At 42.5% G+C, this 27,530-nt stretch overlaps 1 protein-coding gene across 2 annotated transcripts in view; it reads left to right on the top strand.

The window, feature by feature from the left end:
* vstm4a (V-set and transmembrane domain containing 4a) overlaps positions 1–25,105 on the top strand; it is a 68,112-nt gene extending 43,007 nt beyond the window's left edge. For both annotated transcript variants that reach the window (XM_060854314.1, XM_060854313.1), the window contains 2 exons: positions 5,904–5,968; positions 22,867–25,105. In XM_060854314.1, coding sequence (XP_060710297.1) covers positions 5,904–5,968; positions 22,867–23,016 — 215 coding nt within the window. In that variant the 3' untranslated portion in view covers positions 23,017–25,105. The remainder of the gene's footprint in view (positions 1–5,903; positions 5,969–22,866) is intronic.
* The last annotated feature ends 2,425 nt before the right edge of the window (positions 25,106–27,530 follow it).

Below are 27,530 nucleotides of genomic sequence, written 5' to 3'. Positions count from 1 at the left end.
TGTGTTTCCCTGTGCTGACTAGTTAAATGGTTTTGTGATGATGCTGTCATTTTAAGAAGTTGTCTTGACCTGTTCTCTTTTTTTTAAGAGATTGTAAGGCAGAGGTTACTAGCTGTCTCTAAGAAAGTAACCAATTTGTGAGGCCTAGGGTTTTTTTTTAAAAGTTGGAACAATGGGATTAGCCTGGGTGTAGCCAGCTCTCACAGACCAGGCTTTCTCGTTGGTTTTCAGGTTTAGTTTTAAGTGGAAATCTTTAGGGTCTCAAAAGAATTGGAGGCTTCAGTTAATGTCCTATAGCTGCTACTTTCTCTGAATTTTCTTTGGATGTTTTTTTCCTCCTGGATTGGAAAACTGCGTATGAGAATCTGTGTCTGAATTTGCCTTTTTGCCAAGGAGTGTGCTTATATTGGAACAGTTAATTATCAGTAGGTATTGTTTTTCTTATTTGGTTATGTTTTCCAATATTTAAGTTATTCTAAATTCCTCTTTTTCTTTCGTTTGTACTTTAACTATATATTTAAACAAATTGTGTTTTGCTTAACGTTGAGTGTTTTGACAAGTTGCATTGCATTGGGAACATAAGAAAAAGCAAGGTCTAGGCTACCTTCTTAAAATATATTGAGGGGATCTGGTCTGAACCACACTGTTTGCTAAGACAATCCTATCATATCGGTAGGGTTCTTAGTAAGGTGGAGGAGCAGAGGGATCTTGGGGTCTATGTTCATAGCTCTTTGAAAGTTGCCACTCAGGTGGATAGAGCCTGTAAGAAGGCCTATGGTGTATTAGCGTTCATTAGCAGAGGGATTGAATTCCAGAGTCGTGAGGTGATGTTGCAGCTCTACAGGACCTTGGTAAGGCCATGTTTGGAGTACTGTGTGCAGTTCTGGTCGCCTTACTTTAGGAAAGATGTGGAAGCTTTGGAGAGGGTGCAGAGGAGATTTAGCAGGCTGTTGTCTGGAATGGAGAATAGGTCGTACGAGGATAGGTTGAGAGTGCTAGGCCTTTTCTCATTGGAACGGCGAAGGATGAGGGGTGACTTGATAGAGGTTTATAAGATGATCAGGGGAATAGATAGAGTAGACAGTCAGAGATTTTCTCCCCAGGTACAACAGAGTGTTACAAGGGGGCATAAATTTAAGGTGAAGGGTGGAAGGTATGGGGGGATGTCAGGGGTAGGTTCTTTACTCAGAGAGTGGTGGGGGCATGGAATGCGCTGCCTGTGGGAGTGACAGAGTCAGAATCATTGGTGACCTTTAAGTGGCAATTGGATAGGTACATGGATAGATGCTTAAGCTAGGACAAATGTTCGGCACAACATCGTGGGCCGAAGGGTCTGTTCTGTGCTGTATTGTTCTATGTTCTACGTTCTATGTTCTATAACTCTTCCATAGTGTTGGGAAAGTCTGATATTGGGAGATAGAAGATTGTATTCAAATAATGATAAAACTGTCAAGTTTGCCCTGTGATCTGTTGAAATATTTGTGGGACAAACTGAGTGCTTTGGCCATCTAATGCTGCAGTACACTTCAGAGGATGCCTAGCTACTTTCCTGAAAGTTATGGCATTTCTGAAGTTGAGATCTGTACCAACAAAACTTGGCCCCATTGATAATTTGAAACATACTGTATCATTGTGACAAATGGTAGAACGTTGGGTTTTTACAAATAACAATGGACATTTGTAACCTCTGTGAAAATGACCATGGCAATCTTCACATATTGTTTATTTTTGTTTTAAACCAGCTTTAATCTCATTTTATACATATTTTATCCTGGTTTACTGGGCTGAAGTTTCACGCCATTACTCGAGATGTTTTTTTTAAATCTATCCTCCAGCCCCTCCCAAAGCCTTTCCCTTCAACTAAGTTAAGGAGACATCCAAGGACACAATGACCCTGTATTTTCTGCAGCTTCATGTGACTGTGCAAGTCCAGTCCAATACTGTAATTCCATCATGCTTAAAGGTTTTTCACATTTTTTGTTCCATTGCTTTGGAACAAAACACTCACTGCCTTGTCAGTTTGAATTGTTAAGAGTAGCAGGGACTCTTTATAATTAAACGGACCGTAATGTTTGTGCAACTGATATCTGATGTTGGCTGAATGAATGAAGCCTGCTCTCTCCTCCCCTGACCTTGTGTTGTCAACTGTTTCTCAAAGAACTGTACAGTTTGAGCTGTCTGTTCCCAGCCTGCCAATTAAGCTGTATTCTGGGAAAATAGATGTAAGCACTGCCCCTTCCAGCATTCCTGCTATTCCCGCTTACACAGTTAACAGTAATAAAGGCCTACTTAGGATATCAATCAACACAAGTACATAAAGGCCATTTGACTGCTGAAGAATTGATTGATGGAGACTGCTTGTAATTGCTGGCAGATGCCTAACCCTCCCTCTGACACTGCTATTAATGAATTAGTGGAAATCTAATTAATGGACCAAGCTGATGGCCGGCATTTTATTTACTTACCTTACGTGATTTGCATTGCTCACAATCATTTTAGTCTTTTACTACCTTTAAAGAATTAGCCTCTGTGCAAGCAGATAACCAGAAATGTCCCAAGTTGTTCTCATTATGTTAACATAGTTTCTCTAGTATGGATAAGATGTCTATCAGACACATTCCTAGGTTTGTAAATACAAGATGCTGTTGAAGCCCATTGTAATATCCCTATAGATGATCAGTAAATTAAGATCTGACAATGTGTTGATGTCCCATGTGTTTTATTGTAGCTCCTGCTTTTCGACATTAGCCACTGCAAAGATCTATAGAAACCATCATTATTTGTTTGAAGGTCACAGCATAATCTGTAGGAATTAAGCACCAACTACCCTGCTCATAGCCCGGTGCACTGGAAAGGAAATGTGACTGTATAAATTGGCTGGTAGCTCTGTCAATGCAGCAGTCCCACAGGGAACACTGGCCATTGCTGGAACTAGAGGCAGTGTCAAAGCAAGGATGGAGGGGATTGGTCACATCAAAGATTGGAGGGGACGGCTCATTGGGGTGGGAGGATGGTAGAGGGGGGAGAGTGGGGGTTGCTGGGGACAGGATGTTGAATAAAGGATGTATGTGTGTGGAAGGTGATGCTACGATTGTGAATGATGGAAGCCCCCACCCCCTCCATTTGCTACTTTATCGGTCAGGTGGCCAGCAGCAGAAATGGCTATGAGACTGGTAAGACCTACAGTTCAGCATGCTGGAAATTTTGGTCAAGCCGGTTTAAGCTCTGACCTCAGTTAAAACTGCAGCCAGAATATATAGTGGCCTGCAGTTTCCTGTCTTGACCAAATAAGGCAAGTGGCATGGTAGTTGACTAGACAGATTGTCACCATAATTACTGTGTACGGAATGTGGCTGTTTAACCTTGGGAGTTGTTTACCAGTAAGCGCCATTGGCTAGAATCAAACGGTTTTGGTTAATTCATTGGCTGAGTGCCAGAGAAGTTTCTGGAAATGAACACATTTAGTGATAGAAGTTAACAAAACAAAGGATTTTTCAGGAGTGAGCTTGCAAGAACAACATTTGAGAAGCACGTGCCCTTGAAGTGAAAGAAGACAAAGAAGTATGAGGCAAGATTTACATTGTGAGCAAAGATTGGCCACTTCACTCAAATTGGGATGGTATTGTTTCAAGCCAACCTTACAGAGTTAAATTTAGAGTTAGGATTAAATGTGGGTTAAGTTCAAGTAAGGTAAAGTGAGGTTAAATGGAGTGAGTTGAAGTTAAATTAAATGAAGTTCTGGATGTAAATTTGCTCACTGAGCTGGAAGGTTTGTTTTCAGACATTTCGTCACCATAGTAGATAACATCATCAGTGAGCCTCCGGTGAAGCACTGGTGTTAGTGACCTACTTTCTATTTATGTGTTTAGGTTTCCTTGGATTGGTGATGTCATTTCCTGCGGTGATGACTTTTCCTGTTCTTTTTCTCAGAGGGTGGTAAATGGGCTCCATTAGATGAAGTATAAAATGGGTATATGAATAGGAAAGGTTTAGAGGAATATGGGCCAAGTGCTGGCAAATGGGACTAGATTAGGTTGGAATATCTGGTCAGCATGGACAAAGGGTCTGTTTCAATGCTGTACTCTAAGTAAATGTTGCAACGAATGTACATTTTATGTTGAGTATTACACTTAGAGTTAAAATAAAGAAGGGCTTGTTTAAGTAAATTCTGAGTTAATTCCCTGTCTTTTGTCTGCCACCTAAGAGAAGAATACTTGGGGGGGGGGGGGGGGAAGCTTGAATACTCTCCGGGAACAGGCAGCAACTGATGATTTCTTTAAACAGACGTTGGGTTGAAAGGAAATGAGGTGGCAATCTTTCACGTGTTCAGATATGTACGTTTGACAGGGTGTCAGTTGGAGTGTGTGACTCCAAAATGGTGCCACTGGTACAAGCCAACCTCACTTGCTGATTGACTCCTTGACCTACCTGTTCTGCATTCTTCCGGCTACTTCACACAACAACACCGTCACTAATGTGACATCCGACACAATTTATGGTAGTTTGTGTGAGAGTAAGTTAGTGTGGGTTAAAAGTCTCTAGACTCAGTAACGCCCCGGCAGTGCTTGTGAACAATGAGCAAGTGAGCGTTGGATGATTTTACTTTGTTGACTGCCGATCAAATTAATTTTCTCATGTCCACATGATTTATCCAAAATAATTCGATGATTATGCAGCTCTAATCGGGAACCTTTGAACGAAGAATGGGATAGAAATCACAAGTGAGGCACTCTGTAATCCAAAAGTGAGCCCAGTGATTATCCACGTATCCCAACCATTCTGATACCCTGTTCTGCAAGGTTTTGATTAGTTTCCTCTGAATCCATTAATGAAGATTTTTTTTGCTGAAGGGAATAGCAATGATAAATTCTTAACACATCCTCTAAGTGATTAATTGCATTTCATGGGTATTTCCTGTATCCTTCAGCAACAATGTAACATTTCTCAATCCATTGTGAAACATTCTAAGGTTAGAAATTGGTTTGCCCTTGATCCAACGTTTTCAGGCATAGGGTAGAAACTGCTTTAACCGATTTATACAGTTACATTCGGGGAAAACCAGTCTGATATGAAAAATAATTAAAGTAGGTTTCTTTAATTACATGTACAGCATCCAAATGTTGACCCATGCAGCAAGACCATCGCGAAGGTCCTTACAGATCGACATAGAATGTGACCGCAGACTCTCAACCACTTATGTGTTTCAAGTCCCACAATGTGTACTGAATGCAAGACCTTCCCTCAGAGTGTGGACTTTCCTTGATTAAGCTGAACCACAGGAATATTGCCAGTATATTTACTCTGCCTAAACAATGTAATGTTTTCAGTGTGTATATAATAATGATGGTGTGTATATGATAGGGTGGACTTCATGTACTGCACGTGGCAAGTTTGGAGTTATAATCTTTCTGAATTTAAGCAAAAATCCTCTTCCCTTTCTTTTTACACTTATCCATTTCACTTCCTTTCTGTATTTTGGTTCACCCCTTTGCTATCATTATAGCTTTGTGCTGTGTAATTTACATTTGCAACATGTTCCGCCAGATTAAATAACTCCTACATAAGAGCTGAATGATGGAAGATAGTGTGAGGCTGACTTATTAAAAGGAATTTTAAAACCTGTCAGTCCAAGAATTCTGAAGTGGAGTTGTATCGCACTCGAAGTGTTAACTCTATTTCTCTCTCCGCAGATGCTGCCAGACCTGCCGAGTTTCTCCAGCACTTTTGTTTTCATTTCAGATTTGCAACTTCTGCAGCACGTTGCTGTTATGAGATGGAGAGTTGTGTGCCTTGAAATGGAAAGGGTCATTGTGTTCTTTACATCCATTATCCCTTAGTGGGAAAATCCAGATGTGCATTTCTTTGGTTACCTGAACAAGATATGCTTCTGTCCTGTATTTCAGGCCCAACAAGAAACACCTCAAATAAGAAAAAGTTTTTGAAGAAGCAGGATGCAAAATCCATTCTGGTAAGTATATCCTGGATATATATTTGTACTTATAGCTAGATCTTAGCAGTTGTACATTTCTAATATCTTCCCCAAAATAATTAAAATAAACAGGCTGATTCCAAATTCAAATCCCCTCTGGTGAAGATAGTTCTGTCTACAACAATCAGGCTGATTTGCACTCTGTATTCCTTATGAATCCCCTATTCAGTAGACCAAAGTCCTTCAGTCCTCGCTGAAATGCTGCATTGCTAATTTGACAAGGATGCCTTGTTAACTCAAATCCTTTGGCTTTAAGCTTCTGTGAATGAAAATGTTATCTTGGAAAACTGACAATTTTTAAAATTATAACTATATATCTATAATACTTATTCAGTTGACGGAGTCTAGCATTTTTAAAGATGTTGCTATGTGAAGGGAACAGCTTCTTCCGCTGTGCAGAGAACCTTGTTTAAATTCTGCAAATCTCCTTTTAAACCAAATATTATTGCTAATTTTCAGTCTGCTTCTAACACAGATAAGACTTCCCTGGACCATTTAGATTTGATCTCTTGAACAGTGCTGCAAGGGGAATTTCGAGGGCAATTTTCTTTGGGGACTTTCTGCTAATTTTTATGAATATTGGAGATATTGTAGGGGGGAGACTGTGTGTTTGGATGGGGCAGTTGGAAACAGGAAGTTGTGGTGTAATCTCCAGGAAAATGCCCGCCAGTATTAGCAAGCTCATCAGTAACTTGTATTGAGTTCTGCTCTCTTTTTGTTTGCATTTTACTTAGTGTCTGCATTTTATATCAATATCTGCCACTCCCTGCAGTATTTATTTATATATTTAGATTGCTTGCTTGTAATGCTCTGACAATGAGCGCTTACAGTATCTGGGTTTCCATCACTTCACATACAATTTACTCATCATAGCCTTACTAATTTTATTGTGTCGTTATTGCTTTCTAAGATCCAATTATTTATTTAGTGCTCTTTGGCTTTATTGAATTATAGTTACTATCAGACCATCATAAAAATGTATGAAAACCTCACATCAACCCAACATGTAGGGTGACCCATTTTTCAGAACACTGCATTATTTTTCATATCCACTCATAACAAAATAAAGAATAAATAGATAATCTACAATGGAACACAATGCAATTTTATGATAATTCAATAAAACACCAGGAGAATGTGATTTCATAACTTGATGTGCTAAAATTTGCATGAGTTGGGTTTACTGGGACTATTTTAAGAGCGTCAGTAAAGACCCATTTTTTTTTTACAAATACCTAGTGTGATGGAATGAGAATAAAATAAACAGCAATTAAATGAGAGAACAGGATTTAACACGTACACATTTATGGAGGCTGGTGAGGAAAAATATTTAACTCTGATCACATAAACACAAGATGGCTGAAGTGTTACAATTGTGGTTTTGATATTACATTATTGCCTTAATCCACTTGCTGGCTATTGTGTTTAATGAAGTTCTTTTATTACGTCTCTCAAATTTTGTGCAGGTTCTTTTAAATTAACTTTTGTTTGTAAATCGATTTTGTTTTCCCCTCAGTGTTTCATTTTGAAGTTATTGGGTCACGTGTGCATTTGATTACAATGCAGATTGTGAGAGGGTGATTGATTCAGAAAATGGTGATGACATTGCAGCAAAACAATGCATGTGGCAATTGCTGGCTCATATCCATAAAGGAATATACTAATTAACCAGGGAATTACAGATAGGTTTGCATTCATTTCCCCACCAAAGGCTTTAGGTAAATGTCTTCCACCTAGTAATTTGCTGGCACAACATTGTTATTGCTCCAGTATACAATTGTTGTTAGAATTTACCCTATGCCAACAAATTTTGAAATGTTATACTGCAACTATGCTGACAATCACAAATAGCAGTATGCAGAGAAAGCAGATCACAATGTTATGTTGTGTGTTGCACTCTCTGGGCCGGGACAGCCATGTCCAAGTCCCACCTGCTATGGAGACGCATCAGAACCTGTCCAAACAGGCTATTTTTTTAAAAAACCTCTTTATTTTTTTAAAAAGTAGGTCCATGGAAATCTCTGCAATATTCAGGTATCATCTGAGGATGATAGCTAATCACATGTTTCTGCCAATGTCTTCCTGTGACTGAACAAGCCAATTCTTGACCAGCAGATCTTCAGATACATGAAACAGGATGAGAACACAATGGTTTTACGAGGTGGATTTTGCCCTGGTTTCTTTTAGAGAGAGATTGGGGGACAAGCACCGAACAGTGTATGACAATTCGTGAGGTCTTGAGTTTTTTTTAACATTTGGAACATTAGAAGCAGCCTGAATGGGTGTGGTCAAGCTCCCACCCGCAGAACCAGGGATTTTAGGTTTAGCTTTCAGCAGTTGTTGCTGGGGTATTAGCATGTTTGGGAGGCAGTGAATCTCTCCTGGCTGTTTCGCTCTCTCACACTCTTACACTCTCACTGTCTCTTAATCACTCTCTCGCAACTCTCACCATCTTTTAATTGCTCTCTTGCTGTCTCTTAATCACTCTTGTACTCTCTCTGTCTCTTAATCGTGCACTCACTGTCCTTTTATCACTCTCTTGCAACTCTCACTGTCTTTTAATTGCTCTCTCCTCTCTCACTGTCTCTTAATCACTGTCTTGTACTCTCACTGTCTCATAATCACTCTCTCCCTGTAGATTAATGCCTTTTCACTCTCTTGCTCTCACTGTCTCTTAATCACTCTCTTGTACTCTCAATGTCTCTTAATTGCTCTCTCACACTCTTGCTGTCTTAGTCACTCTCTTGTACTCTCATTGTATCTTAATCACTCTTTAACCATCTCTTAATCGCTCTCACTGTCTCTTAATCATGTTCTTGCCCCCTCAGTCTCATACTCAGTATATTTTGAGGGGGTATGGTCCCGTCCATAACACAGCGCACCCGCAAGGTAGTGGGGTATGGTTCCTCTCTCCTGTTTCATTCTTTCTATGCCGATGGACCTCTGTGATGCAGCTTGCTGGACAGGTCGTCACCATTTTAAATGACTGGTAACAAGCTCCTCCTAGTCATTAATGTCAATGGAACTGCACTTAGAGGATATTTTGAAGTGTTTTCTATATTTTCCCTTGGACTGTGAAACATTTGACAATTGTTAAAACAGGCTGGAGAGATACTTCTCAGCCATCACAATGGAACAGGTAAAAACAATGACTGCAGATGCTGGAAACCAGATTCTGGATTAGTGGTGCTGGAAAAGCACAGCAGTTCAGACAAACGCCTTCCTGATGAAGGGCTTTTGCCCGAAACGTCGATTGTACTGCTCTTCGGATGCTGTCTGAACTGCTGTGTTTTTCCAGCACCACCAATTCAGAATCACAACGGAATGTCCATTTCAGAGTTGATGCTGGAGGAATTTTGCCTAAATGCTTGTAGATCTGACTTCAAGAAGGCCAATAGCATTTTCACAACAGATCTCCTAGTGAAAGTAATATGGCAAAATGGAAGTCAGATGCGATTCAGAAAGATTCAGACTTTGAAATGACTGCTGTAGGTGGTAATTATATGTTGACATATCAAAGACTATTGGGGATGGGCAATGCCAGAGGTGACCGCATCCCAAGATCAAAGTAAGAAAAAAGGACAAAATTTATCATTTGTTTCAACTGAGCTAACTTTGTGCATTATTGAAAATTATATGGGCTTTCTTTTTGTCATTTAATTATTCCTAAAGTCATTTAGTTCACCTTTTTGGTAATCTTATGATGCAAGAATAAAGGAGTTATTGACTAATTGTAGCAATCAATTTTTATTAACCAATCAATATCATGCATCTCACCATTTTTTCTATTAGGAGAAAGTGAGGACTGCAGATGCTGCAGATCAGAGTCAAAGAGTGTGGCACTAGAAAAAAGCACGGCCAGTCAGGCAGCACCTGAGGAGCAGGTGAATCGATATTTCTTGAAGGGCTTATGCCTGAGCTCATTCCTGATGAAGGGCTTGTGCCTGAAATATTGATTCTCCTGTTCCTCAGATGCTGCCTGACCTGCTGTGCTTTTCCAGCACCTCACCCTTCCATTCTTTCTATTACCATGGCACCTGTGTTTTATGGTGTGTGGGGAAGAGGGAGCAGAAATCCACTATTAGGGTGTCAGTCCCTTCAATGTTATTCACGGAAGCGGTACAGTCAACAGTATCACCTATCAGCACCAAGTCCATGTTGTAATTGCATTTGAATTCTTGTGTTGGCTTATATTTGGATGCAGCAGATCTCAAGGATCAAAGTAAGCCAAAGTTCTTAGATTTTTCTTTTGAACTGCAGTGTATTAATAGCTCCATGGTTGTTCTATATGAATTTTCTAAGCCTAATATCCAGTGGCTGACTACAAATAATATATTTATTAACTCTTGTCTTCCAAAGAGAAGAAATGTTTTGAATGATTGAGACCAACATCAAACTCTATTTCACTCATCTAGATCAGTGCCTGTTCTTTTATTCTTTTATCTGCAGGGACAGTTTCTCCCTATCTACTCTATCCAGCTGCTCATGATTTTGAAAAACTCCAACTAACCACCTCATAGTCTTCAAGGAGAACAGTCCCAACTTCTTCAATCTATCCCCATCCCTGAAATTCTTCACCATTGGAACCATTCTTGTAAACCACTTGTGTACTGTCTCCAATGTTTTAATATCCTTCCTATAAGGTGGCTCCCAGGACAGTACACAATCTGTATTCTTAATGGAGTTCGATGTGAACATTTTGCATTGAAGGAGCTCCCCATCATGAGACATGTCACTCATGACTTCTGCTTTGGCACTAAATGATTCTTGGCCACATCTGCATTTTCCCAGATCGGGTGACAATGGATGTACACTCTGTTTACAGCTGTAGAGTCACAGAGATGTATAGCATGGAAACAGACACTTCGGGAGAGAAAGTGAGGACCGCAGATGTTGGAGATCAGAGTCGAAAAATGTGGCACTGGAAAAGCATTCCTGATGAAGGGCTTGTGCTCGAAATGTTGACTCCTTGGACGTTACCTGACCAGCTGTGCTTTTCCAGCACCACACTTTTCAGAACAGACGCTTCAATTCAATTCATCCATGCCGATAAGCTATCCTAAATAAATCTAGTCCCATTTGCCACCAGTTGGCCCACATCCCTCTAAAGCCTTCCTGACCATATACCCGTCCAGATGCCTTTTAAATGTTGATATTGTACCAGCCTCCACCACTTCCTCTGCCAGAACCACCCTCTGTGTGAAAAAGTTGTCCCTTAGCTCCTATTTAAATCTTTTCCTGCTCATTTTACATTAATGCCCTCTAGTTTTGGACTCCACTACTCTGGGGGAGAAGATCTTGACTATTTATCCCTCATGAATTTATAAATTCCTTTAAGGTCACCCCTCAGCCTTTCGATGCTCCAGGGGAAAAAAGCCTATTCCAGAATTCTGACCTCTGTGCAAATTATTGAGATGACTTCAAGCTGCATGGAAGATCAGTTATTAAGTATGGGAGTGAGGATCAGAAATAATGTTTTCTTTTGCAACAGGAACCTCCGCAATTAAAGTCAATTAAAGTTCAACTAATGCCTTAAGATCATTTGAAAACAGAGCCATGGTCCCCTCAGTTCTCATAGTATTCTCAGTAGCAGCTCCTCATGACTCCTTGTAGTTTTCAACTGTGCCCAATACATGAGATAATCCAGGTTTCTTGACAAGACAATTGTGTATAATATGGCCCAGTCGTTATAGTACTGGGCCCACAAAATGTGAGATCACGGACTGAATCCTATCCTATTTCTAAATGGCAAGTAATGAATTAATCAACTGTAATTTTTTTAAATTGAGATTTTTATGAACCAGTGATATAAAGGATTAGAAGGCAACATTATGTATAAAGAGTTAGTTTACAGATCGATGATCTAGTGTTGGTTGAATATATAACTTCTCAACAGCTTGATTGAGTTTGTATTTTAATATAAAATTGCACCACTAAGGGCTCTTGCAGCAGTGTCCCTACCCCTCGTAGAACCCCTACAATATGGAAGCAGGCTATTTGGCCCATCGAGTCCACACCGACTCTCCAAAGAGCATCCCACCCAGATCCACCCCTCCCTACCATTCCTGTAACCCTGAATTTCCCCTAGCTAATCCACATAGCTTGCTCATCGTTAAGAGGAAACAAGAGCACCCAAGGGGAAGCCCACACAGACACAGGGAGAATGTGCAAACTCCACACAGACAGTCACCAAGGATGGAACTGAACCCAGGTGCCTAGTGCTGTGAGGCAGCAGTGCTAACCCCTGAGCTACTCCATGACCTGAGAGATGCAGGTACAAGTCCTGCTTGGCCCAGAGGCATGTAATAACATCTCAAAAGAGGGAAATTAATTTTGTTTTAAAAATTGGGCCTCAAGTCAGTCGTATCAGTGGAGGAAGAATCATGTTTGGGTGCAATCAACAAACTTCCAGAAGGAAAACTGTCTAAAATACAAAGATGTAAAACCAAGTTTGGAAAAAATAACATCTGTCATTAACATCCAGAGAAGGTGTGGAGTAAAAACAAGCATTGGAAACACAAAGTTAAAATTTCAAGTCAAATATGATTCTATTTTAAACTGTATGGCTTCAAATATTCACTATGCCTGTCCGTCCAGATGCTGCTGGGCCTGCTGAGTGTTGCTAATGCTTTCTGTTTTTGTCCAGGACTCCCAGCTGGATTTTGTTTTGTTTTTCAAGAGTTTGTGGCATGTCACAGAATTTTCTTATTATTTTCAGCCACTTTGAGGAGGAGTAAGGATCAAAAAGCTTCCAAATCATACTTTCCTCGCATAGTTTTTCAATTATCGCAATTAACTTGTGAAGCCAAGATTGTATTTATTCAAAAAAACTGATGGTTAAATAATTCTGCAAAGCTGCCACTTGATGTGCTTTTGGGAACGTCTGCTGGGATAGGATGTTGAGATGGTTGTCCCTCCCTTGCCCTCACCCTCCCTCGCTCGCCCTCCCCCTCCCCACAAGATCCACACACACTTAAGTAACACTTCTTAAAGATTTGCAAAATATCCTCCAAAGCTACACAGTGGGGTAATGACTAAAATTGGACATCAAACCAGGTTTTTGGATAGATGACCAAATGTGCAGGAGATCTGAGTTGGAGGAGCACAGCGGGCTTGGAAAGTTATAGAGTGGGAGGAAGTGACAGCGGTAATGAGGGTAGAGGAGAGGCCACAGAGGGACTTGAAAACAAGGGCATGCATATTAATAATGAAGTTTGCCAAATGCCACAGAAGTTTAAAATAGAGAGAGAGAGAGAGATGCTAAGCGATTTTAAGTGGTTCTAAACTTGTGCTTTTAAATCCTCAATAAAAGCAAAGTATGCAGACACTGGCAATCTAATCTAGAGTTCCCATAAAACTGGCAGCATCTGCTCAGAAACAGAATTGAAGTTTTGAGTTCAATATGAGTCCTTGCCTGAACAGTTTTGAAGAAAGTTCTTTTGGACTTGAAACATTAACACTGTTTCTCTCTCCACCAATCCTGCCAGACCTGCTGGATTTCTCCAGCAAGTTGTTTACAGTTTTGAATTTGTGTAAGTTGTAGGGGGTTGGGAGAAGGGAGAGTGTTGAAGGAAGTTAATACAGAGATGAATGTAGAAAATAGAACATAAGACAGTACAAGCCCTTCAGCCTTCGATGTTGTGCCAACCTTTTATCCTCCCCTATGAAGGAGGTTTGAAGTTCAGAAAAGGAATTGTTTGGAATTGGCAATGATACAAGAGTCTTTCTTTCAACACAAGAGCTGATTGTATTGAAGACAATGTAATCTACTCTCCAATATTACTGAGAGCCAATGGGTTATTCCAGCAGACTATATTGGCAGTGTGTCTCCACTGAGGACCACAGGGTATAATCATCTATCAGTATTCTAATAGTGTCTGTTAATAGTGAAACTGCAATTTGTACTTGGACCATAAGATATAGGAGCAGAATTAGGCCATTCAGCTCATCAAGTCTGTTCCTTCCAACATGACCATTCTTGGCCTCTTCCACTGCCACAACGAACCAAACCGCAAATTGGATGGACAACTCCTCATCTTCCACCAGGGCAGCCTGGAGGAGTCAACGTTGAGTTCTCCAATCTCAAATAACCTCCCTTCCCATCACCTGACTCTCTTCCTAACCCCTCCCCCTCCCTTCCACTCCTCCCTATCAATGGGATTCATTCCTGCCATTGACCAACCAAGTCGTACCGTCTACCTGTCTCACCTTTCTCCACTTCACTGCCCTGGCACCGCCACCCCCTTTATCTGCAGCTCCCCCTATCCCCACCCTCAGCCCTGAAGCAGGGTTATACCCAAAACATCGACTTCTCCACCTCCTGATGCTTCCTGCCTTGCTGTGTTCTTCCAGCCTCCTGCCTATCTACTTTGGATTCTAACATCTGCAATTTTTTTTGTATTTGTCCTGCATTCAATCTTGGCTGATATGTTTCTCAACCCCATTCTCACACATGCTCCCTGTAACTTATGGTCCCCTTACTAAACAAGAGCCTATCTATCTATGCCTTAACGCCACTCAACGAATGGTCCCCCACAATGAGTTCCACAGATACACCACCTTTTAGATGAAGAAATGACTCCTTATCACGATACTAAAGGGTTGTCCCTTTATTCTGAGGCTGTTCCTTCCGGTCATAGCCTCTCCTACAAGTGGAAGCACCTTCTCTACATCCACTCTCTCCAGGTCTCTCAATATTTTGTAAGTTTCAATGAAATCCTCCCTTGTCCTTCTAAACTCCATTGAGTAGAGATCCAGAATCCTCAGCCACTCCTCATACAACAAGCCCTTCATCCCCAGGATCATTCATTCCTCCCATTGACCAACCAAGTCGTACTGTCTACCTGTCTCACCTTTGGACCCCTCTGGACCCCTCCTTCAGGACAACACATCCTTCCTTCGATGCAGAGCCGGAAACTACTCTCAATTTCCCAAATGCGGTCTGACCAGAACCTTAAACAACCTCAGCAGTGTGTTCCTGCTATTGTATTCTAACCTTTTTGAAATGTATTGCTAACGTTGCATTTGCTGATTAACTCTCTGCCATGGAAGTTCCTTTTCAAATAGACTGCCATATTTACTATGAACGACATTCAGTTTTGTTTTGTGAATTAACTTAACTAAAAGTACAAAGTCCTTGGGGTGAGTCTCTCCATACTCTGGGGATCCCTGCCAGGGTATTTGAAGTCCATATTGGTTGGGAAGGGGCCTGTTAAATAAGACAAGCAGCCACCTCCGCCTCCTTGCCATCCCACCCATGATGAAGGGTGGAGTGGAGGTGGGTTGGAGTGGGGCTGGGTGGGGTGGGGTGGGGGTGGGGTTTGATGGGGCCCGATACAGTGTTAGGCAGAATTTCACATCAGCCCAAGGTGTCTGTTTGGTGGAAGAATTCACGGCCTCACAAAAACCTCATTCTGCCATTGCCAAGGTGAGGCCATGATGTACAAGCAGACAACTTTCAGTACTCTCACTGTGGTTGGGTACAAAGAGGCTATCTCCTTTTTTTTTGGAGGGGTCTTGTATATGACACCATCCAACCCTCTATATGCCCATCTCCCCGGCCTCCATAACTCATCCTCCACTCCTGTCAGCACGGTGGCTCAGTGGTTAGCACTGCTGTCTCATAGCACCAGGGACCTGGGTTTGATTTCACCCTCAGGACACTGTGCAAACTCCACACAGTCTCCCTGTGTCTACGTGGGTTTCCTTTGGAAGTGCTGGTTTCCTCTCACTCCAAAGATGTGCAGGCTAGATGTTTTAGGCATGAGAAATGCAGGGTTATAGGGATGGGGTAGATCTCGGTAGAATGCTCTTCAGAGGGTCAGTATGATCTCGATTGGCTGAATGGTCTGCTTCCACACTATAGGGATTCCGTGGCTCCATTTTACATGGGGTGTCCCAGCTGTGCCCATCCAGGATCTCTGGACTTCCTTGAAGTCCAATGGCTGTTTTGTGTATGTGGGACTACAGGGCTGCCAGTCAGATTGGGAAGAGCTTTCTGTTCCTCTCTGTCCGTTCCCCTGGACTTCTCCAGTTCTCTGCGAGAAGGCAGGTCTGACACACAGCCACAATCTCCACCATAGGCAGATCCACCGGGACCAAGCTCTCTGCTTTTATATCTATGAACTGAACCAATACCCCACGTGCCCCCACTCCCCAGCCTTCCCTAACATCCCAAGGATTCTAAGCTGTGGTAACAAATAGATAATTGTTTGGAGCGATGGATAATGCTGTTGATTGAGGCTGCAATCTCCTTCCATCCCATAGATGACCAGGAATCTCTTCTGTCTGCCAATGGCGCATGTTGGAAGGATTTACAAACCTGTCCACCTCTGCTATGAGCACATCCTGGAGTGAGATGTGAACTCAGAACCTTTGGCTGAGAGGCAGGGACATTACACACTGCACCACAACACCAACCTTCTGGACTCTGCGCTGTATTTTGATTCTAGCATTTAGAATAAGCTTTCTTTCTTTGTTTTATTTCAGTCCCACTTGCTTTACTTCAATCCTGGATCACTTACTCCTGCATTCATTGTTTGTGAACTGTAGTGGGGGTGGAGCTTCTGACAAAATATGTCCGTCTCTCACCAAGAGGCAAGTCTTCCAAAACTGTAATTACCCTAATCCTCTTTGGATCTTTGCAGCCTGTGATTAGGCTTGTCTGAGCTGAGCTAAGGACTTGTTTGTTATGTGAGTTCAAAGAAAAATGCATTTGATAAGCATTCTTCCCAGATGCAATCTCAATTGTTGTTTGTCGACAGCCCCCATTGTAACATTTGCAAGTATTTCAGAATATTGGTGCGTAAGGTGGGATCCCACTGTTGACAGCCCCTAGCAATTCTGGGAGAGTATTCAAGTGACAGCATCCCAAACTGTAGGTGGGTATCATAGTCGAAAGCTTTGAACACTGCGGTACATCAAGAAGTTATCAGTGGGCGGCACGGTGGCACAGTGGTTAGCACTGCTGCCTCACAGCGCCTGAGATCCGGGTTCAATTCCCGACTCGGGTGACTGACTGTGTGGAGTTTGCGTGGGTTTCCTCCGGGTGCTCCGGTTTCCTCCCACAGTCCAAAGATGTGCGGGTCAGGTGAATTGGGCATACTAAATTGCCCGTAGTGTTAGGTAAGGGGTAAATGTAGGGGTATGGGTGGGTTGCGCTTCGGCGAGTCGGTGTGGACTTGTTGGGCCAAAGGGCCTGTTTCCACACTGTAAGTAATCTAATCTATTTGAATGAATCAAACTTCATCTGGAGTTTTGGATTTGTGCTCTCATTTATAAATGGATCATTTGGACATTAGGGGGGCATATTCCTCTGGATGGACTGGAGTTGACTCTTTTTTTCTGTAGAATAAAGAAAGTAAGCTGACCCATGTCTTCATAACTATGTAAGGATTCAAAGGAATAGTCACGGGAGACTCCAAAAGTAGCAGCTGTAAATATAAGATAGAGTAAGGAATTCAGAAGAAACACCTTTACTCAGTGAGGTGAGATGCATTTAAGAAGAGGCTGGAATAGAAGCAGCAATATCATCATTTTCTGCTGCTAGTTCCTCATAGTGACACATGCCATGGAACGCAACCACTGGCAAGAACCTACAACACAGGGAGGGTGTTGTCTTGTGGCTACAACATGGGGTTGTGGTTAATCAGGAGACTGTCCCAACCTTATCATCTGTCAATGGTGTAGTGCAAGGATTTATGGGTAGCTGAACAATCAGGCTGAAGGGCGTGCTTCTGTTCTGTCATGTCATACTAAGCTTAGAACCTCTGTCGTTTTTGAATCCATCCTGAAAAGAATTTTGGCTAGAACCAGATGTCTCTAAAGACTCCAGACACTCCATCATTGTAGTTAGTTTCCCACTGCCATACTTTGTGTGCTGTGGTCAATTACAATACAAAAGGGTGGCATGTTGGCTCAGTGGTTAGCATTGCTGCCTCACAGCACCAGGGTCCTGGGTTCGATTCCAGCCTTGTCTGTGTGGCGTTTGCACTTTCTCCCCGAGTCTGCGTGGGTTTCCTCCGGGTGGTTCAGTTTCCTCCCACAGTCCAAAGATATGCAGGTCAGGTGGATTGGATATGCTAAATTGCCCGTAGTGTTAGGTAAGGGGTAAATATAGGGGTATGGGTGGGTTGCGCTTCGGCGGGTCGGTGTGGACTTGGTGGGCCGAAGGGCCTGTTTCCACACTGTAAGTAATCTAATCTAATCTAAAAAAAAGGAGACCATTCGGTTGTGCCATCTCTTAAAATAAGCGTAATTGCCCCTTGCCGATCTTTCTTTTCATATACTTCCACACTATTTCTATCCAAGTAGCCATCCAATAGAATCTTGAGTGCCTCAATTGACTCTGTCTCCACCACATTTCTGGGCAGTGCATTCCATACCCGAACTACTTACTGAGTGAATATGTTTTCACAAATCATCTTTGCTTCATTTGCACATCACTCGAAATCCATGCCGTCCCTATGGTTCTTGTTCCTTTTACAGGTGGGAACAACTTCTCCCTATCTCTTCTATCTGGCCTACTCGTGATTATGAAAACCTCAAACCTCTTCCCTTTCATTCTTACTCCTTTTACAAGCCATCATGCCAAGATATTCTTTGATTTTCCATACATCCATGGAATTGATCTTCGAAAGAAAGAATCATTTTCTAAAAATGAACATTGAGTCTCCATTCTGAATAACCCTTGTCTCTCCACATCACTGTTAGCCTATCCAAATTCAGTCATGTTGAACATTGATCAACACAGCACAGGAACAGGCCCTTCGGCCCACAGTGTTGTGCTGAACATGGTGCCAAATTAAACTAATCCCTTCTGCCTGCCCTTGGTCCATATCCCTCCATTCCTTGCATATTCATGTGCTTATCTAAAAGTCCCTTAAACACTCCTATTTTAAGTGCCTCCAACATCACCCCGGCAGTGTGTTCAGACTCTGTGTGAAGTAAACTTGCTCCTCCCATCTCCTTTGAACTTTGCCCTCTCACCGTGGGCAGCACGGTGGCACAGTGGTTAGCACTGCTGCCTCACAGCGCCAGAGACCCAGGTTCAATTCCTGACTCAGGCGACTGTGTGGAGTTTACACATTCTCCCCGTGTCTGCGTGGGTTTCCTCCGGGTGCTCCAGTTTCCTCCCACAGTCACAAAGATGTGCAGGCCAGGTGAATTGGCCATGCTAAATTGCCTGTAGTGTTAGGTAAAGGGGTAAATGTAGGGGAATGGGTGCGTTGCACTTCGACGGGTCGGTGTGGACTTGTTGGGCTGAAGGGCCTGTTTCCACACTGTAAGTAATCTAATCTAACCTTAAATGCATGCCCCCTAGTATTAGACATTTCAACTCTGGGGGAAAAAGATTCTGACCGTCAACCCTATCTATGGCACTCATAACTTTATTGATTTTCTATCAAGTCTCCCCCAGCCTCCGCTGCTCCAGAGAAAATGACCTGAGATTTTCTAGCCTCTCCTTATAGCTCATACTCTCTAATCCAGGCAGCATCCTGGTAAACCTCTTCTCCGCCCTCTCCAAAGCCTCCATGTTCTTCCTGTCATCTTCCTGTAATATTGAACGCAATATGTTATCAAAGGTGTCTCCTCCTTCCAGTTTGTCTCCCCCTCTACATGCACACAGGGGACAGCAGGGACAGTTTCACCCCTCCATAGCTTCAGTACTAATTATAGGAGCAAATTACTGCAGATGCTTGAATCTGTACTGAAAACAACAAATGCTGGAGATCACAGCATGTCAGACAGCATCCATGGAGAAAGAGCAAGATAACATTTTGAGTCGAGATGACTCTTCACCATGACTTTAGCTTGCTCTCTCTCTCTCCACGGATGGTGTCTGACCCGCTGTGATATTCAGTGTTAATTATAATGGCCACCCTGTGGCCCTGGCTCAGATTAGTATAATTGAACTCCATGTTTCACAGGACACTTATCATTTTAGCAGGGACACCCACACACACAAATCTGTCACAAGGCTTTCCTGGAGGCTCAGAATCCAGTACACACTGATTGAAGGTTACTTTCAATATTACTGTAACTGTACTTTCCTCTTTAAAGACACTGCTTGAAACCTAACTCTTTTGCCAAGTTTTTGGTTATTTGATCCATATGTGGCTCGGAGTCATTCTGTTTAAGATAATATTGTGAAGTGTTTTAACACATTTTAGTACATTCATGACGATATGGAAATAGAATTCTTTTGGTCCTAAGTGTATGATTTTATTCCCATCCCTTTTTACTCTTGTTGGATAGTGACTTCTTCACCGTGGTCTGAATCCATCAGAGCAGGCACCTTGAAAATGAATAATTGTGTCATATGACGGCCCACTATTGAGCCATGACTTTGAATTTATGCAATGCTGTAAATGTATTGGTATCTCTATTGTTTTCTAATTCATTTATGGGATGAGGATGTTACTGGCTAAGCCAGCACTGTTACCTTGAGGACAGTTAAGAGTCAACCACATTGCTGTGGATCTCGAGTCACATGTAGGCCAGATCTGGTAAGGATGGCAGTTTCCTTCACTAAAGGGGATTAGTGAACCAAATGGGTTTTTCTGACAGTGGATTCATGGTCATCATGAGACTTTTAATTTCAGGTTTTTATTCAATTTAAATCCCATCATTGGCTGTGGTAGGATTTGAACCTGGGCCTCCAATCTAATAGTCTAGCGATAATTACACTAGACCATTGCCTTCCAAGGTGTTTTGTTTAGTGTCTAGTATCTTCAAGTCAAAATCTATCCCATGCACTTCCACTAAAAGTCACTGTGTAGTGTCTGGGGAGCAGGAAATCTGGTTGATGGTTTCCCTCTGTATTCCAGGCATTCATAATCCAAATTGTGATTTGTGTACCAAGGTCTGGCTGAGATCAGCAAACACGATGTAACCAAAGATTAAAGGCCGAATCTTCCTGGTGCATGTGCCTCTGAGATGAACTTCTTTTAGTTAGTTTGTTGTACATAAGCATCCAAAAAAGAGCAATCGGAGAAGATTCACTTGACATAGAGTCTGGAGCGTTCTCCAGAAAAATCCACTTCCAAAATACTGGATCCTAAGAATGGAGTGCTGGTGTTTCCCCATCAGTTATCACTTGCTAGATACTTCCAATGCAGGAAGGGGCTATTTGGCTCATTATGTTTCTGTTGATGTTTTGAGGAGTGTCCAAACTAATTAAGACTTCAAGATGTAGTGGCAGAAGTAGGCCATTCAGCCCATTGAGTGCTCCACCATTCATGGCTGATCTGATAATCCTCATCTCCAAGTTTCTGCCTTTTCCCCACAACCCTTGATTCCCTCACTGATTAAAAGTCCCTCTATCTCATTCTTGAATATACTTAATGAGAGCCTTAATAGCCCTCTGGGTGGTAAAGAATTTGTTGTGATATGCATGGGCTGAATGGCCCACTTCCATGCAGTAGGGATTCTATGATTCTATGAACTAGCTCTCCAGGTTCCCTTTGAAAGTTGTTGTTGAATTTCCTTCCATCACCCATTCAGACAGCATCCCCATGATCAGCAATTTCAAATAATTCTTCTCACCATTGTGCTTCTGCAGTCAATTGCCCTCATTCTATATCCTCTCAATTCTGACCCTCCTTCCAATAAAAACATCTTCCCTTTCTACACAAACAATTTTGAACATCTGTATAAAAATGGCCTCTTAACCTACTCTGGTGAAAGGAGAACAAGCTCAGTTTCTGTGTTCCCTCCTCAAAGCAGAAGTTTCCCATCCCTCTATCATTCTCCTTTGCATTCTCTGCAACATTTTGACACTCTGAGTGGCATGGTGGCTCAGTGGTTAGCATTGCTGCCTTACAGCACCAAGGACCTGGATTCGATTCCACCCTCAAGTGCATGTCTGTATGAAATTTGCATGTTCTTCCCTAGTCTCTGTCTGGCTTTGCTCCAGTATCCTCCCACAGTCCTAAGGTGTGCAGGTTAGGTGGATTGGCCATGCTAAATTGCCCCACCATGTCTAGGTTTGTGCAGGTTGGGTGGATTGGCCATGCTAAATTGCCCCATCATGTCTAGGTTTGTGCAGGTTGGGTGGATTGGCCATGCTAAATTGCCCCACCATGTCTAGGTTTGTGCAGGTTGGGTGGATTGGCCATGCTAAATTGCCCCATAGTGTCTAGGTTTGTGCAGGTTGGTGGATTGGCCATGCTAAATTGCCCCATCATGTCTAGGTTTGTGCAGGTTGGTGGATTGGCCATGCTAAATTGCCCCACCATGTCTAGGTTTGTGCAGGTTAGGTGGATCGGCCATGCTAAATTGCCCCACCATGTCTAGGTTTGTGCAGGTTAGGTGGATCGGCCATGCTAAATTGCCCCACCATGTCTAGGTTTGTGCAGGTTGGGTGGATTGGCCATGCTAAATTGCCCCACCATGTCTAGGTTTGTGCAGGTTAGGTGGATTGGCCATGGGAAATTCAGGGATGGAATCTGGTAGAATGCTCTTCAGAGGGTTGGCGTAGACTCAAATGGCCTCTATCTGCACAGTAGGGATTCTGTAATTCTATGATCCTTCTCAGACTTGTGACCAGAATCAATCACAGTATCCCAGCTGAGGCCATACAGCAAATTAGAAATGTTTAGCTTCACCAATACTCTATGCCACTACTATTAATGTTAAAGATCCTACCTGGATTATTCATGATAAATATGAAGACAGATTCCTTTTGAATGTTCCTGCTTCTGCCATGTTCTCTTTTCTTTTCAGACAGTGCGTTCCAGATCACCACAGTTTGCTAGAAGTTTCTCCTCATTCCTCCCTTTTATTCCTTCATCAATTATCTTTATACCTATGCTGTAGGCTTTTTTTAAAAATCAGAAAAAAATTATTTGAGCGTGTTTGTTTCTCTCTTGCCTCAGCCGCGAATTGTGGAAGACAGTCTGACGTATGCCGAGTTGGAATTGGTGCCAACACAGCCAAGTGCCCCAAGCAACCCAACGACAGCGAACTCCCAGGGTCCCACTACAGTCTACGCCAAAATCCTTTTCTCAGAAAACCAGGATCAATGAGCTCCGGATGGAAGAACTGCAGGAAACACGCGGCCGAACAATGTTTAATGAACAATCAAGCTTATTTGTGACTTCAACTAGACTTGAGGCCTGGTTGCTGGAGGCCTTTCTTGTATATAAACCTGTATGGCACAGGCAGCCTGAGACTACAGGGAGCTGGGCTATCTTATCCCCACTCTATCAATCAACAGGAACTTGACCCGCCAAACCATGTGCACAAGTTGAGCACATTGGGCCAATTTCTCAGTCACTGCCCCCACGTCGAGGAGGAATATGCAGATTTTGGACCTGCGCTGTCAAACTGCACCTTCTATCGTTTCATTGCACTAGGATCAAAATGGGGAAAGATGAAGCCTGAGGCCTAGGACACCTCATCTTCCTGAGTCACTGAAAGACTAAAGGGGGAGAAGAAAGTGCAGGGGATGAAATAAGGATGCATGTGCATTTGTAAGAGTGTAAAATAATTTAATGGGTGGAAACTTAGACTAAGGCTTGAATTAATTATCTTTTTTTGGGAAGTAATTATTTCCTGTGTTAACAAGTGAGTGAAGAAGTAGGCAAGAAAATTTGAGTGCATGCTAGCGTGTGTGTAAGTGAATATATCAAATGTTAAAATTTGTTTGATAAATGTTCCTGTGATGTTTTACTATCTTAGAAACAATATATACATTAAGTGAGGGGAAGGGAATGGTTAGTTGAATGAATAAATGGAAAAAGACTTTCTTCTCACAGATAAGGGCATCACTGATATAGCCAACATTTTGTCACCCATTTTTCATTACCCTTGAGCTGAGTGACCTGCTAGGCCAGCTCAGAGAGCAATTAGGATTCACCCACATAGTTCTGGAGTCACGTGTAGGCCCGGCCAATAAGGACAGCAGATTTCCTTCCTTAAAGGATATTACATTTTACAACAATTGATACTGGTTGACACAGTTACCATTTCTGCAACTTGCCTTAATTCCAGATTGGTCAATTTTAAATTTCACCAGCTGCCTTGGTGAGATTTGAGTCACGTTCCCACTATGCCATGGTTAGGCAGGAGCTGTTGGAATTTGAGTGTGACAGTGAAGTAACAGCGATAAAGGACGGTTTGAAGGAACCACACAGCTGGTGATTTTCCCACATTCTAAGAACCAGAAGTAAAGGGTTGCAATTTGGTGCAAAGTCAGTGGTGAAATGCTGTTGGGACTGTTGGCGAATGTTGAAGGTGGTGGATGTGATGCCAAACAAGCAGCTGCTTTGTCCTAGATGGTGTGGAGCTTCTTGAGTGTTGTTGGAGTTGTCCCCATCCAGGCAAGTGGGAAGTATTCCATCACACTCCTGACTTGTGCCACTGTAGATGGTGGACAGGCTTCAGAGAGTCAGGAGGTGTTACTCTCTGCAGTAGACTCTGACCTGCTGTTACATCCACAGTGGCTGTTATGGTTGTGCTGTGGGCCTGTCCGTGTGAGAGAAAGAGAGAGAGGGCCTAATTGTGCTGCTGAGAATGTTTGTGAGAGTGTGTGGCAAGTGAGCCTCACCTAACAGTAGTCATGGTCTGTAGGTACTCTGTATACATGTACATGTGTTGTCCTAACCACCATGGCTACTGAGCAAGAATTGACATGGGTTCAAGTCATGTCCTGCTCCCTTCCTCTGCCTTCTCAGTGAGAAATAGATAGAAAGGAGCCAAGTGGGACAGTCTTTGGTGTCTCTTAGTGGTCATTGATCTTGCCTTCTTGACTGCAGGTAGCAGCATGGATAGATAAAGAAAGAACCTCATGTAAAATGGACAGAAGTTGTCCATTAAAATAACATTTTTAATAAAGCACCATTCTGGAGAAATCCTCCCATGCTTTGTTCATGGAGCAGCCTGGAAATTGCTCAAGCCCATAACCTTTTCTGGTTTAATAATGTCAACAGTTGTATCTTTAGTGTATTAGGAAATTCAAATACCTAGCAGATTACTTGAATTATGCATGTGTGAGATGTCCCTGTGTAAAGTTTCATAATGAAATGCTAGCTATGAGAATAAAAATTAGAAGTTGATTTCTGATGTAATGCCAGGATTTGCAATCATGTTGAATAATAAAATGAAGTGACTTTGTGTTTTTGCAATGTACCTCACTTGCAGAATTTAAAGACACATTTTCTGTATTTTTGGAGAAATAATAACATGACAGAGAACCCAAAACATCCAATGGAATGATCCAGTTGCAGTACCAGGTTCCTTCAGTACCTGATGTCTCATTTGTAAATGAGGGGCTGGAGATTTCTGTTTGGTTTCTACTCTGAGTATCAGCAAGTTCTAGATGAACTTTCTGCAGTAATAAATAGCATGCATTTGAAGACCTTCACCATGCTTGTTTTCATCGATCAGACCATTGAGTAAACGAGTATGAAATGTTGCAGCTGTACAAGATGTTGGTAAGTAAGGTCACATTTTTGCATGCAGTTTTAGATTAGATTAGATTACTTACTGTGTGGAAACGGGCCCTTCAGCCTAACAAGTCCACACCGACCCACCGAAGCACAATCCACCCATACATTTACCCCTTTTATCTAACACTACAGGCAATTTAGCATGGCCAATTCACCTAACCTGCATATCTTTGGACTGTGGGAGGAAACCAGAGCACCCAGAGGAAACCCACACAGACACAGGGAGAATGTGCAAGCTCCACACAGTCAGTCGCCTGAGGCAGGAATTGAACCCAGGTCTCTGGCGCTGTGAGGCAGCAGTGCTAACCACTGTGCCACCGTGCGGTGTTTTTTTGTGTTTTGGTTGCCCCAAACACAAAGAGGATATTTAAACAAGAAAGAGTGCAGAAAAGATTTACTAGGATCTTACCTGGACTGGAAGGTTCAAGTTATAAGGAAAGACTAGATAGGCTGGAGCTTTTTTTCCCTGCAGCATAGGAGATTGAGGGATGACATTATAGGGGCCTACGAAAGCATGATTTGGAGGTGCCAGTGTTGGACTGGGGTGGACAAAGTTTAAAAAAACATTCAACACCAGGTTATAGTCCAACAGGTTTACTTGGAAGTTTCCAAATAAACCTGTTGGATGCTAACTTGGTGTTGTGTGGTTTTTAACTATGAAATCATGAGAATCATAAAAAAGGTAGACAGCCATTTTCCCCACGATAATGGAGTCTAAAACTCGAGGTCATAGGTTTAAGGTGAGAGGGGAGAGATGTAAAAAGGTGCAGGGGGGCACTTTTGTCTACACAGAGAGTGATGCGTGTCTGGAACAGGCTGCCAGAGGTAGTGAAGACAAGTACAATTTTGTGATTTAAGAAACATTTGGACAGGTACTTGGATGTGATAGGTACGGAGGGATATGGACGAAATGCAGACAAATGGGACTAGATTAATTGGATGGCAGGGAGAAGTTGGGCTGAAGGGCCTGTTTCCATGCTGAAAACCTCTGACACTATGACCCCCACCCCCCCAACTACAAGGGTTCTGTTGTTCACACTGTGGGTCCCTAAAGCCACTCAGAGAACCCCAGAGTCTGACAGCAATCTTCTGCGTGCCCACGTGGGAGAGTGTATCTCAGGGTCTTCAGGGAACGGACACTTGTAGGATACCTGGGATTGTCTCCTGTCTGTTGTCATCTTGCCAGGCCATGCTGCATAATGGATATTTTCAATCAATTTGTTCAGATGCATTGTGACACATCCCTGGAGCAGGCGAGACTGGGCATTCTTGCCCAGAGGTAGGGAAACTACCACTGCACCACAAGTATACTTAAAACTGTGTTGTTCTGTGAAAGTGGGTGGGGGTGGGTGGGGAATGAGGTTGAGCAGAATCAGCCTGTATTTCCTGACGTTTCAGACAAAAGACATAGAAGTAGATAATAAGAGCAGGATTAGGCCATTTGGCCCTTCGAGTTGCTCCATCATTCAGCATTATATTACTCTGTTCCCACTTTCCCCATGCATTTTGATTGCCTTGAATTTGTACGATGCTTTGACCTCAGCTGTTTTCTGAGGCAGAAAATTTCATGGCTCATGACTCTGAGTAAAGAAAGTTCTCTTCATAGAGTCATAGAGATGTACAGCATGGAAACAGACCCCTCGATCCAACTCAGTCGACCAGATATCTTAAACTAATCGAATCCTGTTTGCCAGCATTTGGTCCAAAACCCTCTAAACCCTTCCTATTCATATACCCATCCAGATGCCTTTTAAATATTGTAATTGTGCCAGCCCCCACCACTTCCTCTGGCAGCTCATTCCACACACACACACATACACACCACCCTCTGCATAAAAACATTACCACTTTTAAATCTTTCCCCTCTCACCCTAAACCTATGCCCTCTACTTCTGGACTCCCCCACCCCAGGGAAAAGACTTTGTCAATTTATCCTATCCATGCCCATCATAATTTTATGAACCTCTATAAGGTCACCCCTCTGCCTCTGATGCTCCAGGGAAAACAGCCCCAGCTTATTCAGTCTCTACCTATAGTGTCACCCTCCAACCTTGGCAATGTCCTTGTAAATCTTTTCTGAAACATTTCAA

This window comes from Hemiscyllium ocellatum, chromosome 43 (genome assembly GCF_020745735.1).
Source record: "Hemiscyllium ocellatum isolate sHemOce1 chromosome 43, sHemOce1.pat.X.cur, whole genome shotgun sequence".
NCBI classification, from domain to species: domain Eukaryota; kingdom Metazoa; phylum Chordata; class Chondrichthyes; order Orectolobiformes; family Hemiscylliidae; genus Hemiscyllium; species Hemiscyllium ocellatum.
The sequence above is the reverse complement of the archived record's forward strand: the minus strand, read 5'-3'. Positions and strand labels throughout refer to the sequence as shown.